We start from the raw sequence: 17031 nt of genomic DNA, 5'->3' as shown, positions 1-17031 counted from the left end.
GCAAACTCCCACAGCTGTAAAGGCTGCCTATCCAGGAACTTAGAGAGTCTCAACCAGGCAACACAGACTTAATTGCAGCAAGTAAATCATTAGCAGCCTTAGTGGCGTCAAAATCAAGATGACTGTTCTGTATAGCTGGAATTTCTGACTGTAAAGTAACCAAATCTGACGAAATGTTATCATGGTGCCAAATTTCTTCTAAGTGCATTTTGAATTTTACCCAATCTTCATAACTAGCATTATAAGTTTTTAGAAGTGATGCAGATCCATTGGTAATCTGCATGGAATTCCAATCGAGCTCTAATCTTCATATCTTGAATTTGCTCTCCTAAATAAGTCACTGCATCAAACAAGGCATCTATTTTTTCTTCTAACTTCTTATCTATGGCTACTCGAGTTCCCAAAGCAACTGAAACGTTTTTAGCTAGATTATTAACAAAGTGTGCAGTATGAACTTCTTATGTAAGAGCAACAGCAGCAGTAGTAATAGAAGCTAATAATGTAATAAATGCAGCAATCCCAGCAATAATTAAACCTACAATTCTCTTTTGTCTACTTAAACTATTTTTTTTTGTTATTTTTTATTTATTTGAGAGAGGCAGAGAGGGACAGAAAGAGGCAGATAGGGAGAGGGAGAGAGAATGGGTGTGCCAGGGCCTCCAGCCGCTGCAAACGAACTCCAGATGTGTGCACCCCCTTGTGCATCTGGCTAACATGTGTCCTGGGGAGTCGAACCTCGAACCGGGGTCCTTAGGCTTTACAGGCAAGCACTTAACCACTAAGCCATCTCTCCAGCCCTACTTAAACTATTTTTAACCTCCTCTAGAATTTGAATACTCTGTCAGAATACCAAGGCTTTGAAAGATTAACAGGAATCATAACAAATGCATGTTGTTTGACAATCATTACAGTTTCAGAATCATGAGAAACACAATTGGACAGACTACAATTATCACAGGTAACATTAAACATTCCTTCAGACCCGTGATACCAAGTAATATTTATATTTCCTAACATTAGGGCATAAGGTGGTATAACACAGGCCATAACAGTTCCCTTCGGAAGATTATTTGAATTATTGCTGGCAGATGTAAACTTGATACCTCCCATAGCAGCAGCAATTTTTCACATGTAAGTTTGCTAATATTCGTTGTCTGACCACCACAATCCTGAGGACAGTCCAGTAGACTTCACTGTAAGCAAGACATACATGACACCATATCATCAGGATCAGTAGTGTCCTCTTGTTTGATCTCATGGCCTGCATACCGGACCAAATGTTCTGACAACCATCTGGCTCCATTTCTTTCTGTGAAAAAATACAAACAGATCCTCGTCCCCATATTAATACAGGGTCGGGTCCACTCCACTTGTTAGTCAATGGATCTTTCCACATTACTTTAGCATAATTAGTCTTGGTTTGTGCATGCCAAAAATGGTCAGCAGCAGAAAACCCTTTTGAATCCAAAAGTAAAAAATTTAAAATAAATATAGTATGATTTAACCATTTTGTTACTGATCCCTATGTCATTTCCCCCTTTTTAGTTTTTTGTAACCAGATTTTTAATGTTCCATTTGCTCATTCAATGATACCTTGCCCTTGGGGGTTATAAGGAATTCCAGTAACATGCTCAATATTAAAAGAAGAACAAAAGTGCTTAAATCCTGCACTTGTATATCCTGGACCATTACCTGTTTTCAGTTGTTTAGGTATTCCTAAAATATTAAAAGAATGAAGACAATGAGCAATAACATGTTTAGTAGCTTCTCCCATTTGAGCAGAAGCACAAATGAAACCAGATTAAGTGTCAATAGAAACATGTACAAATTTCATTTTTCCAAACTCTGGAACATGAGTTATATCCATTTGCCATAAATGGCCAGGAGTCAAACCTCGAGGACTGACACCATGATGTGGCACAGGTCAAAATGTGAGACACTGCTGACAATTTTTAACTATCTGTCGTGCTTGTTCACGTGTAATTTTATATTTATTTCTTTTAATTGGACAATTTTTTTTCATATGTCCTATTTTTTTCCACAAGAAAAGCACTTGCCAGGTCTTGCTGCAGTGGCTGCCATTTGAAAAGGAATTCCTTTTAATGCTGCAGCCATGGCTATCCCCTGCATATAGCTAGGGCCAATATCAGCACATAGTCTAATATATCCTTGTAGATCAACTTTCTTTCTATAAGGCCGCATAGCTGCTTTGCAAGTACTATTTGCATTTTCATAAGCAAGCTGTTTTACAAAGTCCATACCAGCGCCAGCATCTCTAAATACTCTTACTGCTGTTTTTTATCAGTCTACCTACAAAATCAGCATAATTCTCATCAGGACCCTGTATAACCTTAGTTAAATTCTCCTCTGCAGCTTCTCCTTTTGAAGGAAGATTAAACCACGCTTTATGAGCTGCTGCGGCTATTTGTTGATAAACAGCACGGGGATATGCAATTTGATTGTCATTCCCACCATAATTTCCTTCCCCAGTAAGCATATCAACATTCCAATCACCATTCCCTGCCTGTTGATTCAATATTGCAGTCTTTTTGCATAAGTCATAGAATTCTACTTTCCAAATTAAATATTCTCCTCCTGATAAACAAGCTTTGCCTATAGATTTCCCATCATCTGCTGTTAGAATTTTCCCTGCCAATGCTTCTATAATTGACATAGTATATGGCGACGTAGGTCCATACTGTGCACAAGCTGTTTTTAATTCTTTTATGTCTTTAAAATTAAAGGAAGTATATTGCCTCATCATTTGATCACCCTGTTGAAATTCAGTTAGTGGATAAGCCAGTGGGAAAGCTCGTGCTTCCTCATCACCTTCTTCCATGGCTTTCTGTATTACCCTTTCTAAGGGGGAGCAATTAAAAACAGGCTGAGTAAGATGCCATGAAGATGTGTGGACAATTTCAGAAGGCTTCTTAATAATACTATCTAACTCGTCTTTTAACCTTCTTTTTTTTTCTTTCTCTAGGTTTACTCTCTCCCTTAAAGCTGCCACCTCATTTTTTTAATTCTGCTACATATACTTGTGGGGGGGTCATGGGGGCGGAGGGACGCGGTGGGTCCCAATCTGCATGATGATTAGCGGCCTCCTCCTCTAATTCTGCTGCTTCTTCTGGCTCTCATTCCTCCTCTTCCCCGTCACTATTTTCCTTAGAAATTTGTAAAGATTGCAATGTTTATTCAATTCTTTGTGAGTTACAGGTGTCCCTTTTTCAGGAGTTTGATTTTTAATTTCTTCAATAACATCTAGAGTGTGATTTAACATTTGTTTCACTAAACTATCTTTTGTACCTGAATCCAAGGCATCCCTTATCAAAGACCATAAGGAAAAGGCAATTACCGGAACCTTATTAGGACCATGAGTTTGTAGAAAGACATTTAATTCTTTTCCCACTTTATCCCAAGCATCTGAATAAAAATTTCCCTGCTCTATAAACCAAGGGCTCGTTTCATTGATGAAATGAAAAAAAAAAAATTGCTTAAAGAACTTGATGTAATCCCAATTCCTTGTGCTTTTTAAATATCTTTTACTAGAGCAATTAGCTCCTTTTTACTCTTTGCTTGTCCCATAACTGCGCCAACTTACCTTATTCTAGAAGACTGAGCGGGCGACCACAGTCCTCTTAAATTTCACTTTCTTCCGCGGATCTCGAGTTGATGTTGGCGTTCCTCACTGAAGTCCCTCGTATTCAGGTCCCTGTTCAGGTGCTACGATGTGGGGGGAGTGGGAATGAATCTCAGACAAGAACACAAGGAATGGAACACAAGGAATGGAACCAAGACAAGTTCTGATCAAGGCTCAGGTTTATTCAGGCAGACACAAGCTTATATATGGAAGATAGAACTTTCTCGACAATGTGTGCCTAAGGTCAGCTTCACCAGGGCCCCTCTATCAAGTGCCTATGCCTTATGTTAAAGAATGCCTTTGTAACTGGCTTCATCTCACCTGGGCTGCCTTCTCACCTAGGCTGTAGGATAAGGCCTTTGTGTTAAGAGATTAAAGACCACCTGTAGCTCCTGACATCCCCCCCCCAAAAAAAAAATAGTAAAATAATTTTTAAGAATGAAGCTGGAGGGATGTTAGGTGGTCTTCCTATCTAAGCATGAGGGCCTGAGGGGCCCTGAGGCTGCCCAAGTTCAAATCTCCACCTCCCAGCCAACATGGCCGGGCATGCCTTTAATCCCAGCACTTGAGAGGTAGAGGTAGGAGGATCTCTGTGAGTTCAAGGCCAGCCTAAGAATTCCAGGTCAGCCTGGGCTGGAGCGAGATCCTACCTCAAACCACCACCACCACAACACAGTTAGGAATAGCCACGAGTACCTATAACCCCAGCCTCAAAGGGGAGGAGATACCTGAGAATCCACTGACCCCTGCAAGCTCCAGAAACAGTAGAGACCCCGGCTCAAAAATCAAGACCGAGTGTGGAGTGGTCACCACAGGAACAACACCCCTTTCCTCCATGGCAGGCAGGCATATGGGACATCACAAGGCACAGCCATGTACATACACCACACACATACCACGTTACACACCAGTAAAATATTGGTAGCTTTGGATACAGTTCTGGGGTGGGCCTGAGATTCTGTTTTGTTTTGTTTTCTTGAGACAGAGGTCTCCCTTTAGGTGACCCAGGCTGACCTCCAACTGACATTCCTCTTCCTCAGCCTCCAGAGTGCTGGGATTAGAGGCGCGCACCACCCTCCCCCAGCTGAGATGCCTCACCCCTAACAAGCTTGTAGATAGATGCTGCTGAGTGCTCGCTGCTGGCCCACAGCCCACAGTTCGGGGTGATGCATCGGAGGGCTCTGAGGAGGAGGCAGTGCTATCAAGGTTAGCTGTTTGTTCACTCAGCAAGTACCTCCCAAACTCCTGCTTTGGCCACGCTTACTCGCTCTTTCTCTCTCTCTCTCTCTTTCTTTTTTTTTGTTTTGTTTTTCGAGGTAGGGTCTCCCTGTGGTCCAGGCTGACCTGGAATTCACCATGTAGTCTCAGGGTGGCCTCGAACTCATGGTGATCCTCCTACCTCTGCCTCCCACCAAGTGCTGGGAGTAAAGGAATGCGCCACCACACCCAGCTCTTTGGCCAAACTCTTGACCAGTGTAGGAGACAAAGAGAATTGGAAATGCCACTCCCTGACCCCTGCCACCACCCTTTGTTGCCTTCAAAATGGGTGTATTTACACATGTCTCCTTGCCCTCTGTTCCCTGTCTGGCAGCTAGAGTGAGTGAACATGGTCTTACTTGCTGTTCAACAACACCCCAGGGGCTCTCTAATGCTCACAGAACAAATGCAAACTTTTTTTTTTTTTTTTTTTTTTTTTTGAGGCAGGGTTTCACTCTAGCCCAGGCTGACCTGGAATTCACTATGTAGTCTCAGGGTGGACTCAAACTCAAAGTGATCCGCCTACCTCTGCCTCCTGAGTGCTGGGATTAAATATGTTCGCCACTATGCCCAGGGCAAACTTCTTTTTTTAAATTAATTAATTTATTATTATTATTTTTGGTGTAGTTTCTCACTCTAGCCCAGGTTGACCTGGAATTCATTCTAGTCTCAGCCTGACCTCAAATTCACAGCAGTCCTCTTAACCTCTGCCTCTTGAGTGCTGGCATTAAGGGCATGAGCCACTTTAAATGCAAACTTCTTACCATGGTGTAGGAGTGACCCAAGGCATGTTGCCCTCTGATCACCTACCACTGTTCCCATTTCTCACTTCCTATGACCATACTGATCTTTCCTTTAACATTGTTATTTTATTTATTTATTTTAATTTTTTTATTATATGAAGCAGCTTTGTTGCTTAGACATAGGAAGTGAGGAACAACAGGAACCTAGAATCCTGGGACACAAGAAAGCGATAGGGCTGGGGACATGGCTCAGTGGCGGGACATTGCCTGGCTTGTGCAAGGACCCTGTGTTGTAACCACCTTGGTTTATACACGACAGGATCCAGGTGACTCGCTGGGCAAAGCTTTGAAAGATTCCAGGGGAGAAACAGCAATTTTCAGGCTATCCCAGATGGTTTCTCCCTGGGTCAAACTGTTACCCTCCTCAGGAGGGACAGAACAAGGTTTGTATGTGTCAGGCAGTTCCTCTCTGTCTCGAGACATTGCATTATCAGGACAGTCTTGAGTTATTCTTAAGAACTTAAGCAAGAAAGTGGGTAGTAAAGGGGAAGAACTGTCCTGCACAAATTTGTAAATTTTTACATAATCCAATTTAATACTTGTGAATTTAGGCACATCAGGGCCTTCAGCCACTGCAAACAAACTCCAGACAAATGTGCCATCTTGTACATCTGACTTAGGTGGGTGCTGGGGGATCAAACCTGGGTCCTTTGGCTTTGCAGGTGGGTGCCCCAACTTCTAAGCCATCTCTCCAACCTTCTCTCTTGGTTTTGCTCTTATACTTTGCTGCACTTGCCCAGCTTCCAAGCTTCTGGGAAATTCTCCTGTTTTTGCTTCCCATCCCTCATCAGCATACTTGGATTACAGGATCCTGCCACAGCTTCTGGCTTTTTTTTTTTTTTTTAAGTTTTTTTAAGAATTTGTTTCTGTCAATTATTTATTTATTTATTTGAGAGCATCAGAAACAGAATCTGTTATACTGTAGAGTATTGGCTGTTTTCAATATTGGTACTAAGGCTGTGCAAGCAAGCACCTTTAGCCACTGAGCCTTCTTTCCAGCCCAGAACTACTGCTACTACTACTTCTCCTCCTCCTTCTTCCTCTTCCTCTTCTTCTTCTTCTTGTTTGTTTGTTTGGTTTTTTGAGGTAGGATCTCACTCTAGCCCAGGCTGACCTGGAATTCACTATGCAGTCTCAGGGTGGCCTCAGACTCAGGTGATCCTCCTACCTCGGCCTCAGTGCTGGGATTAAAGGTGTGCACCACCACGCCCAGCCTCATCATCTCTTGTTCTCCTTTTATGATCTCTTACCTAGAATCATAGTGTCACATCCCCTTATCTACATACATATAAACATTAGAAGTTAGGTTCTTGCTGGGCATGGTGGCTTTGCAGATAAGCACTTTAACTGTTGTAGCCTTTAATCTCAGCACTTGAGAGGCAGAGGTAAGGGGATTGCTGTGAGTTCAAGGTCAGCCTGAGACTACATACCTCGGAAAAAAAAAGTAAATCAATAAATAAAATAAAATAAAAGAGGTCAGGGGGCTGGAGAGATGGCTTAGCCATTAAGGCTCTTGCCTGCTAAGCCAAAGGACCCAGGTTCAATTCCTCAGTACCCACATAAGCCAGATGCACAAGGTGGTGCATGCATCTGGAGGTCATTTGCAGTGGCTAGAGGCCCTGGCATACCCATTCTTTCTATCTGCCTCACTCTCTCAAATAAATGAATAAAAATATTTTTTAAAAGAGTTCAAAAGCTGGGTGTGGTGGTACACACCTTTAATCCCAGCACTTGGGAGGCAGAGGTGGAAGGATTGCCATGAGTTCAAGGCCACACTGAGACTACACAGTGAATTCCAGGTCAGCCTGGGCTAGAGTGAGACCATACCTCAAAAGAATTCAGGAGGAATGTTAGGTTTAAAGTATGCAAACTAAGATTTGTGTAGTGAGGACTGCATATCGGTAGGCTCCATGTTAAATTCTTGTACAGCTAAGATGATGGCACTGATTTCTGTTTTTTGAGTGGTAAAGTATCCTGAACAGGTTTTTTCTTTTTTTTTCAAGGTAGGGTCTCTCTCTCTAGTCCAGGCTGACCTTGGATTCACTATGTAATCTCAGGGTGGCCTCAAACTCATGGTGGTCCTCCTACCTCTCCCTCTTGAGTGCTGGAATTACAGTTGTGCACCACCGCACCCAGCCTGAAAAGATTTTTTGAAAGCCAATGGTCCAAATGCCTGCCTTCCCTGTTTTATTGGACCCATCTGTAAATATGGTTCTGGCATTTGGAATAGGCTCAGATTGAATTATTTTTGGAAGGGTAATAGGAGTTCTTTGTAGGAAAGTAAGAAGTTTGTGGAAGGGCCAATTTTTTAGTTTGAATCCAGAATGTTCTGCTTTAAGAGTGGTTCTCCTACAACTCTCTCTCTCTCTCTCTCTCTCTCTCTCTCTCTCTCTCTCTCTCTCTATTTATTTATTTTGGTTTTTTGAGGTAGGTTCTTGGTGTAGCCCAGGCTGACCTGGAATTCACTATGTAGTCTCAGGGTAGCCTTGCACTCATAGCGATCCTCCTACCTCTGCGTCCTGAGTGCTGGGATTAAAGGCGTGCGCCACCACACCTGGCTTCCAGTTGCTCACTTGAGGGTTAGAATATCTGGAGAATCAGCCTGTATGTGACATCCTACCAGAAAAGCCATGCATACACTGCAGAAGAGGTAAGCAAAATTATCCAACACATGTTTGAAAGAAAAAGAGAGAGAGTTGTATTGGCTATGGCACAGTGAAGAAGGCTTGGTCACCTACTTGGGTCCAGGCAAGGTGGTTGATCCTGGCTCATAATAAAAACTGTTTTGTGGGGGTTGGGGGAGGAGGTTGTTGTTATACCAGGGGGGTCTGGGTCTGAGAGCAGAACTGACAGAGAGGGATGACACTGGAGGTCCCCCTTCTCAAGAGCCCATCTCATACTCTGTCTCCACCCCGACCCATGGTCCCAGAGCCACTGTGCCATTGTCAGGAAACCAAACATTATACTTGCAGCAGCTTTAAGAGCTGTTCCTCTGAGACTTGGACCCCCAAGGATTTCAACAAGTGCCAGAGCACCATAATATATCCTTTCTGCTTGGTGGATAATGACTGCTCTGTTTAACCCTGATTGATCCACGCTTCCTGAGGACAGGTTTCCACCCCTTACTTATGGTTCCACTGCGGAGCTCCCCTTTGTTTTGTTTTACTTATTTAATTAATTTTTTTTTTGAGGTAGGGTTTCACTCTAGCCCAGGATGACTTGGAATTTACTATGTAGTCTCAGAGTGGCCTTGAACTCATGGCAATCCACCTATCTCTGCCTCCCGAGTGCTGGGATTAAAGGTGTGCGCTGCCACACCAGCTCATTATTTTATTTTATTTTTTATTTCTGTGTTTCCTCGGGGTTTCACGCCTCCTGAAGTTATCAAATCCCTGTTCTGGACACCACTTATTGTACATTGTCCAGCAGTGTTTGGATAAATGTGAAATGAACTCACAACATGCAAAATATGATTTGATGGAGGGTCAGGGTGATGCCCTCCACTGCTCCCCGAACTGACTGTACTTGCAGCTTTTATTCATATTCAGGCAGTCAAAATTACGGGGAGTCAGCATAAGACAGATCCCAAGACAGAGTTCTCATCAGATTAGTTCATGAGTTGTTTGCTTATGTGTATCAAGAAATCTTTGGAGAAGCTATGAGTTTCCCATCTTCAAGAAGCTCCACCAGGGGGGGATTACTGTGGTTTATTGTCTATAATTATGGAAATTGTCAATTTAAAAAAAGGTGGGAGGGAGGGTATTACTATGGGATACTTTTTATAATCATGGGACATGTTAATAAAAATTGAGAAAAAAAAATTAAAAAAAAAAGAAACTCCACCCAAGGCTCAGTGTTCTGTGTCCCCAGGCTTAGCCTTTTTTGAATTAGCTTTCCAATTAGCTTGATCTCCACATTTAACCACTGAGCCATCTCTTCAGCCCAGGAGCATCATTTTTTTTAAAGCTATTTTATTTATTTGAGAGACAAAGCAAGATAGAAAGACAGAGAAAGAAGAGAATGAGTAAGAGAGAGAAAAGGAGAGAGAATGAGCACACCAGGTCCTCCTGCCTCTGCAAACGAACTCCAGAAACGTGTGCCACTTTGTGCATCTGTCTTTCTGTGTGTATTCGGGAGTTAACCTCGGGCCAGCAGGCTTTTGCGAGCAAGCACCTTTAACCACTGAGCCATCTCCCCAACCCCATCCATCAAATTAAATACAGATAAAGCTCTCTCCTATTAAATGGAACAAAAAAATCCTGTTTTGTTTGTTTTTCAAGATAGATTCTCACTCTAGCTCAAGTTGACCTGGAATTCACTATGTATGTAGTTTCAGTGTGACCTTGAATTTTTAATATTTTATTTATTTGCAAGCAAAGAGAGATAGAAGACAAAGAGAATGAGTGTGCTAAGGCATTCAGTTGCCACAAACGAACTCCAGGTGTATGTGCTACTGTGTGCATCTGGCCTTATGTAGGTACTGAGAATCAAACCAGGGTTATTAGGCTTTGCAGGCAAGGGCGTTAGCTACTGAACCATCTCTCTAGCTCCCCGCTTTCTTTCTTTCTTTCTTTCTTTCTTTCTTTCTTTCTTTCTTTCTTTCTTTCTTTCTTTCTTTCTCTCTTTCTTCTTTTGTTTTTTTGAGGCAGGGTCTCACTCTTGCTCAGGTTGACCTGGAATTCACTCTGTAGCTCCAAGCTGTCCTTGACCTCACTGTGATCCTTTTGCCTCCGCTTCCCAAGTTAAATATGTGCCTAATAGCCTACTAGCTGGGCGTGATGGCGCATGCCTTTTATCCCAGCACTTGGAAGGCAGAGGTAGGTGGTTTAAGGTCACCCTGAAAATACAGAGTGAATTCCAGGTCAGCCTGGGCTAGAGTGAGACCCTACCTCGAAAAACAAAACAAAACAAAACAAAAAGATGTGCCTACCATGCATGGCCTGTCTTTTGTCACCCCTTCTTTAAGCTCTTTTTGTTCTCTATATCAGCACTCCATTTTCTCTCTGTAGCAACTGTCCATTTAAGTTATTTTTGTTTTCGTCCCTATGAGACTATAAGCTCCTTGAAGGCAAGAATCCTTTGGTGGGGCTGGAGAGATGGCTTAGCAGTTAAGGCACTTGCTTGTGAAGCCTAAGGAACCATGTTTGACTCTCAAGATCCCACATAAGCCAGACGCACAAGGTGATGCAAACATGCAAGATCGCACAGGCACACAATATGGTACATATGTCTGGAGTTCAATTACAGTGGCTAGAGGCCCTGACATGTCAATTCTCTCTCTCTCTCTCTCTCACACACACACACAAATACAAAAAAAAAAAAAAAAAAACAAAAAAAACCCAGAGGTGGCGGAAAGAATGTAAGAGCCAAAGGAAGGGCAGGACTCCGTACAACGTGCTCCCTCCAGACATAAAATGGTCTGGATATCCATGACCGCATAGTGCCTGACACTACCTACACAAGACCATCATAAGAGAAGGAAAAGACCATGACATCAAAATAAAAGAGAGACTGATTGAGATGGGGAGGGGATATGATGGAGAATGGAGTTTGAAAGGGGAAAGTGTGTGTGGGGGGAGGGTATTACCATGGGATACTTTTTATAATCATGAAAAATGTTAATAAAAATTGAGAGAAAAAAAAACTCAAAACACAACAACCAGTCCTTTGGCATGATGTGCATCTGTGTGTCTGACATGCATATTGATGCTTAGAAATATGTGTTGGATGAATGAATGAAAGAGCAAATGGATTTGAGATCTTCACCCCATTCATTACTAGTGGTATAACTTTGTCCAATTTACATAATCTCTCTGTACTCAATATTTTTTTTTCAAGATAGGGTATCGCTCTAGCCCAGGCTGACCTGGAATTCACTATGTAGTCTCAGAGTAGCCTTGAACTCATGACAATCCTCCCACCTCTGCCTCCCAAGTGCTGGGATTAAAGGCATGCACCACCATGCCTGGCTTTTATAAAGGTGTGTGTGTATATATACATATATATGAGAGAGAGCTGCAGGGGGTGGGGAATGAGACCAGCCTGAGACTACATATGAATTCCAGGTCAGCCTGGACTAGAGTAAAACCCTACCTCCAAAACAACAACAAGAGAAAAATCAAAATTTAGCCAGGCATGGTAGCATATGCCTTTTGTCCCAGCATTTGGGAGGCTGAGGTAAGAGGATAACATAAGAGTTGGAGACCAGCCTGGGGCAGAGTGAGACACTGCTTAAAACAAAAAAGAACACAAATTTACTGCCCATAGTTCCAAAGCTGGAAGTTCAAGTTTCTCAGGAGTCTACTTGAAGTATGGCATCTTAAATACCCTCACTTAACATGGAGAAGGGATGAAAGGGCAAAAAAGATCAAAAGAGACTGGATTTTTCAACCTTGAGTGCTTTTTAAATTTTTGTTGTTGTTTTGTTTTTTGTTTTTCAAGGTATTCTCACTCAAGCCCAGGGTGACCTGGAATTCACTGTGTAGTGTCAGGGTGGGCTTCCCACTCATGGTGATCCTCCTACCTCTGCCTCTGCCTCCTGAGTGCTGGAATTAAAGATGTGAGGCCACCACACTCAGCTTCTTAAAAACATATATTTTTTTATTTTAGAGAAGTAAATAGATAATATGGGCACTTCAGGACCTCTTGCCACTGCAAACTCCAGACACGTGCACCACCTTGTGCATCTAACTTTATGTGGGTACTAGGGTATCGAACTCAGGTTATTAGGCATTATGGGCAAGTGCCTTAACCATCGAGCCACCTCTCCACCCCTAAAATATTTTTATTTATTTGAGAGAGATAGATAGTAGGTATGGTCATTCCAGAGCCTCTTGCCACTGCAAACAACCTCCAGGTACATGTGCCACTCTGCATCTGGCTTTACATGGGGAATCAAACTTGGGCCATCAGGTTTTGCAAGCAAGTGACCTTAACCACTGAATCCTCTCTCCAGTCTCAACCTTGAGCTCTTTTGGGTGCTAATCTTATTTATGGGGACCTCACTGTCCTCATCTCCCTCAGTCCTTGGGGATTACCTTTCAATTTGAATTTTGGAGAAGACTATTCAAAACATAGCAGACAGTCTGGGAATCGATAACAGAGAACAGTCCCTTCTCTGCTCTTTGTTCACCAGAATCCTTGTATGGTCTTCCAGGCACACCCAGGACCCTATGATCAGCTGACCCTTCCCGCCCAGAGCAATGGAACAAAATGACTCCTCCCGGGTGGATTCCGAGTTTCGCTACACTCTCTTCCCGGTCGTTTACAGCATCATCTTTGTGCTGGGGGTCATTGCCAACGGTTATGTGCTCTGGGCCTTTGTCCGCCTGTATCCTTCCAAGAAATTCAACGAGATAAAGATCTTCATGGTAAACCTCACCGTGGCAGATCTGCTCTTCTTGGTCTCCCTGCCACTGTGGATCGTCTACTACTATAACGAGGGCAACTGGATTCTCCCCAGTTTTCTGTGCAATCTGACTGGCTGCTTCTTCTTCATTAACACCTACTGCTCCGTGGCCTTCCTGGGAGTCATCACTTACAACCGCTACCAGGCTGTGACACATCCCATCAGGACAGCTCAGGCCAGCACCCGCAAGCGTGGCATCTATCTGTCCCTGGTCATTTGGGTGGCCATCGTGGCCACTGCCTCCTACTTCCTTGTTACCGACTCTACCAACCAAGTGCCCAAGAAATCTGGCCCAGGCAACGTCACCCGCTGCTTTGAGCATTATCAGAAAGGCAGTGTGCCAGTCCTTATGGTCCACGTCTTCATTGCCTTCTGCTTCTTCCTCGTCTTCCTCCTCATCCTCTTTTGCAACCTGGTCATCATCCACACCCTGCTCTCTCAGAAGGTGCAGCAGCAGCAGCGCAATGCCGAGGTCAAGCGCCGGGCGCTGTGGATGGTCTGCACGGTGTTGTCCGTGTTCATCATCTGCTTTGTGCCCCACCACATGGTGCAGCTGCCCTGGACGCTGGCTGAGTTGGGATACCAGACCAACTTCCACCAGGCTATTAATGATGCCCATCAGATTACCCTTTGCCTCCTTAGCATGAACTGTGTCTTAGACCCGATCATCTACTGCTTCCTCACCAAAAAGTTCCGCAAGCACCTCAGCGAGAAGTTTTACAGTATGCGCAGCAGCCGCAAGTGCTCTCGGGCCACCACGGACACGGGCACTGACGTGGTCATGTCGCCCAACCAGATCCCTATACTTACCCTCCAAAATTAGCGCTTGCGTGCTGGGGTCGGGTCCAGGGAATCGCAGACTGAGCTGGGGAGGAGGCGTGGTGTCTGCTGTGGGCACCTCCTCCCCGACACTGGTGGCCCAATGAAGATGGTAGTGGCCTCATTCAGGCAGATGTGACTGATGGAAATTTCAGAATTAAAATGCTCTTTCATCTATCTCTGGGTTCACACTATACTAATCTTGGTTGATGAAATCATCCAAAGCCCCTGAGTCTGATATGGCTAGGACCAAATTGAGGCCTTCTACAGTGGATTCTGAGCCACCCAGTTCATCGTACTGGGGCAGGCAGCCTGACATTTTTATTTTTTTATTATTTTTCAAGGTGGGGTCTCACTCTAGCCCAGGCTCACCTGGAATTCACTGTGTAGTTTCAGGTTGGCCTCGAACTTATGAAGATCCTCCTACCTCTGCCCTTCCAGTGCTGGGATTGAAAGCATGCGCCACCAAGCCCCGCTCAGCCTAACATTTTGGCAATGACTCTCCAGTGTTACTAGCAATGAAGGAGTAACTGCAAAAGGATTTCTTCACTGGCTGTGTGGAAAGTTTTTTTTGGAGCAGCTCTTGGAGTCAGGATGGGTGTCATCCTCTTTGTACCCACAGGTACAATGTCTTTGTGACACTTTCAGGAGAAGTGGCTTGGAGGAAGATTCAGGCTAACCTGGTTACTGATTTTTAAAGCAACCAGAGAAATTAAGAATGGACTAGACCTTTGGATGGAAGTGTTTACTGTCCAGGCCTCCCTTGTGTCCTGCTTGGGTCAGCTCTGAGGGAGCTGGAGAGAGATGGCACCTCAGTCATCTTCCTATCTCAGTAACAGACCCTTGTTGATCATGTTCTATGGGACAACCACCCATTATGTGGGCAAAAACCTTTCAAAACAAACTTTGGATGTCTCTGGGACAGGGAACAAGCTGGGAAGTGCTGGAGGCTTCTGGGTAAAAGGCATTGCTCACTCCCTAGCAGGACCCCCCCCCCCCAACCTAGCTTACAGAAAGTGGAAAGGACAGTTTCAGTCCCAACCCTGCTGGCAGGTGAGAGCTTCTCTTGAGACCTCTAGATACCTGTTAGTGAATTTAGGCAAGTGTATTAATCACTTCGGCCTTGCAGTGACCAAACTACTACTGTGGTACTTTGAATATGATGTTCCCCATAGTGTCATGTGTTTTGTTTTTGTTTGTTTGTTTTCATTTTTCATTTTTCAAGCTAGGGTCTCACTCTAGCTCAGGCTGACCTGGAATTCACTATGTATTTTCAGGCTGGCCTTGACCTCACAATGATCCTCCTACCTCTGCCTCCCAAGTGCTGGGATTAAAGGCATGCACCAACCACGCCTGGCTTGATTTTTTTTGTTGTTGTTTTTTGTTTGTTTTTCAAGGTAGGGTCTCACTTTAGCTCAGGCTGACCTGGAATTCACTATGTAGTCTCAGGGTGGCCTTGAACTCATGACGATCCTCCTACTTCTGCCTCGCAAGTGCTGGGGTTAAAGGCATGTGCCACCATGCTTGGCCACAGGGTTCTTAAGAGTAGTGAATACCACAGCAGACATCTCCTGGTCAGGGTAGCTGCTCATCCCAGATCTCCCTCTTCTGAGAATTTGGCACCGTCAGCTCTCTAGTAGGAAATGAAAAGAACCGAGGTGAGCATCTAGATTCAAGGATGCTGTTTGGGGCTTTGCAGGCCACTTACCTGAAGTCACACAACTTTGGAGCTATAAATGTGACTGTGTGTGCTTGACTCTGTAAGGTGGCTGGAGTGGCAGGTGAAAGTAGAGGAATTGGCTCAACTCAGAAAGCAGATGTGCAGAGCCGAATAGAGACTATAGAGAAACCGCAGGAGCCTGGAGGGATAGGGGCCAAGATTTCCAGGGACCAGGTGGCTCTCTGTCTGTACTCCTTCCTTTGGGTCCTGTGAGATTCCCTTGTCAGGATTTTTTCTCTCATCTTCTTTAAGCTTACTTGAGTGGATATCTATTACTTAAAAAAAAAAAAAGAACTCTAGGCTGGGCATGGCATGGTGGCTCACACCTATAATCCCACCTGGAAGGCTGAGGTAGGAGGATCACCATGAGTTCCAGGCCAGCCTGAGCTATCTAAGAATGAATCTGAGCTAGAGTGAGACCCTAACTTTAAAAGAAAAAGCCTCTATATGTTTATATGTGAATACACAATGTTCTATGAATCTTAAACATTTGCATACCCCCTTGCCATTTTTGCAATGTTCATGTATTACCTATATGTTTACTTAATAAATATTTAAATTGAGTCAGGCTGACCTGGAATTCACTATGTAGTCTCAGGCTGGTCTTGAACTGATGGTGATCCTCCTACCTCTGCCTCTGAGTGCTGGGATTAAAGGCGTGCACCACCTGGCTGAGTCAATTTTTAAAAACTTGTATTTAATTAAAAGAAAATTTATAAGGACACCAGGTGTCCTTTAATCCCAGCACTGGGAAGCAGAGGGAGGATGATAGTTGTGCGTTTGAGGCCACCCTCAGACTAAATACTGATTCCAGGTCAGCCTGAACTAGAGCAGGATCCTTCCTTGAAAAGCAAGTTTATAAGGGAAAACTAATGCCACCTGCCACAAATAGAAAATAAACATAAGCTTGAAAATGTCTCTCTGGGGGTGGAGGGATGGCTTAGTGGTTAAGGCATTTGGCTGCAAAGCCAAAGGACCCAGGTTTGATTCCCCAGGACCCACGTTACCCAGATGCACAAGGGTCTTATGCATCTGGAGTTCGTTTGCAGTGGCTGGAGGCCCTGGCATGCCCATTCTCTCTCCCTCTCCCTGTACCTCTTTCTCTGTCAAATAAGTAAATTAATTAATTAAAATAAAACAAAGAAACTGTCTCTCTGTGTTCTTTCTGAAGTCACCTCATATATCCCTGTAACCTCCATAGTGCACCCCAGGAACCTCTGCTGTCATGGATATGAAGTGCCCAGGGTTTGCATTTAGTAAGTGCTCAATAAAAAGAACTGAGGGCTGGAGAGATGGCTTAGCAATTAAGGCATTTGCCTTTGAAGCCTAACGACCCATGTTTGACTCTCCAGATCCTACTTAAGCCAGACACAAGGTGATGCAA

The 17031-nt window shown here is 44.0% G+C and overlaps 1 protein-coding gene across 2 annotated transcripts in view; it reads left to right on the top strand.

Annotated features, from left to right (window-relative positions):
- Positions 1-15174, top strand: part of Ptafr (platelet activating factor receptor) — a 39558-nt gene extending 24384 nt beyond the window's left edge. For both annotated transcript variants that reach the window (XM_045150563.1, XM_004671249.2), the window contains exon 2: positions 12857-15174. In XM_045150563.1, the coding sequence (XP_045006498.1) occupies positions 12903-13931 (1029 nt within the window). In that variant the 5' untranslated portion in view covers positions 12857-12902 and the 3' untranslated portion in view covers positions 13932-15174. The remainder of the gene's footprint in view (positions 1-12856) is intronic.
- Positions 15175-17031: the final 1857 nt, after the last annotated feature.

The sequence above is a fragment of the Jaculus jaculus genome, chromosome 5 (assembly GCF_020740685.1).
Source record: "Jaculus jaculus isolate mJacJac1 chromosome 5, mJacJac1.mat.Y.cur, whole genome shotgun sequence".
NCBI lineage: Eukaryota > Metazoa > Chordata > Mammalia > Rodentia > Dipodidae > Jaculus > Jaculus jaculus.
This window is presented reverse-complemented; position numbering and strand designations above follow the sequence as displayed.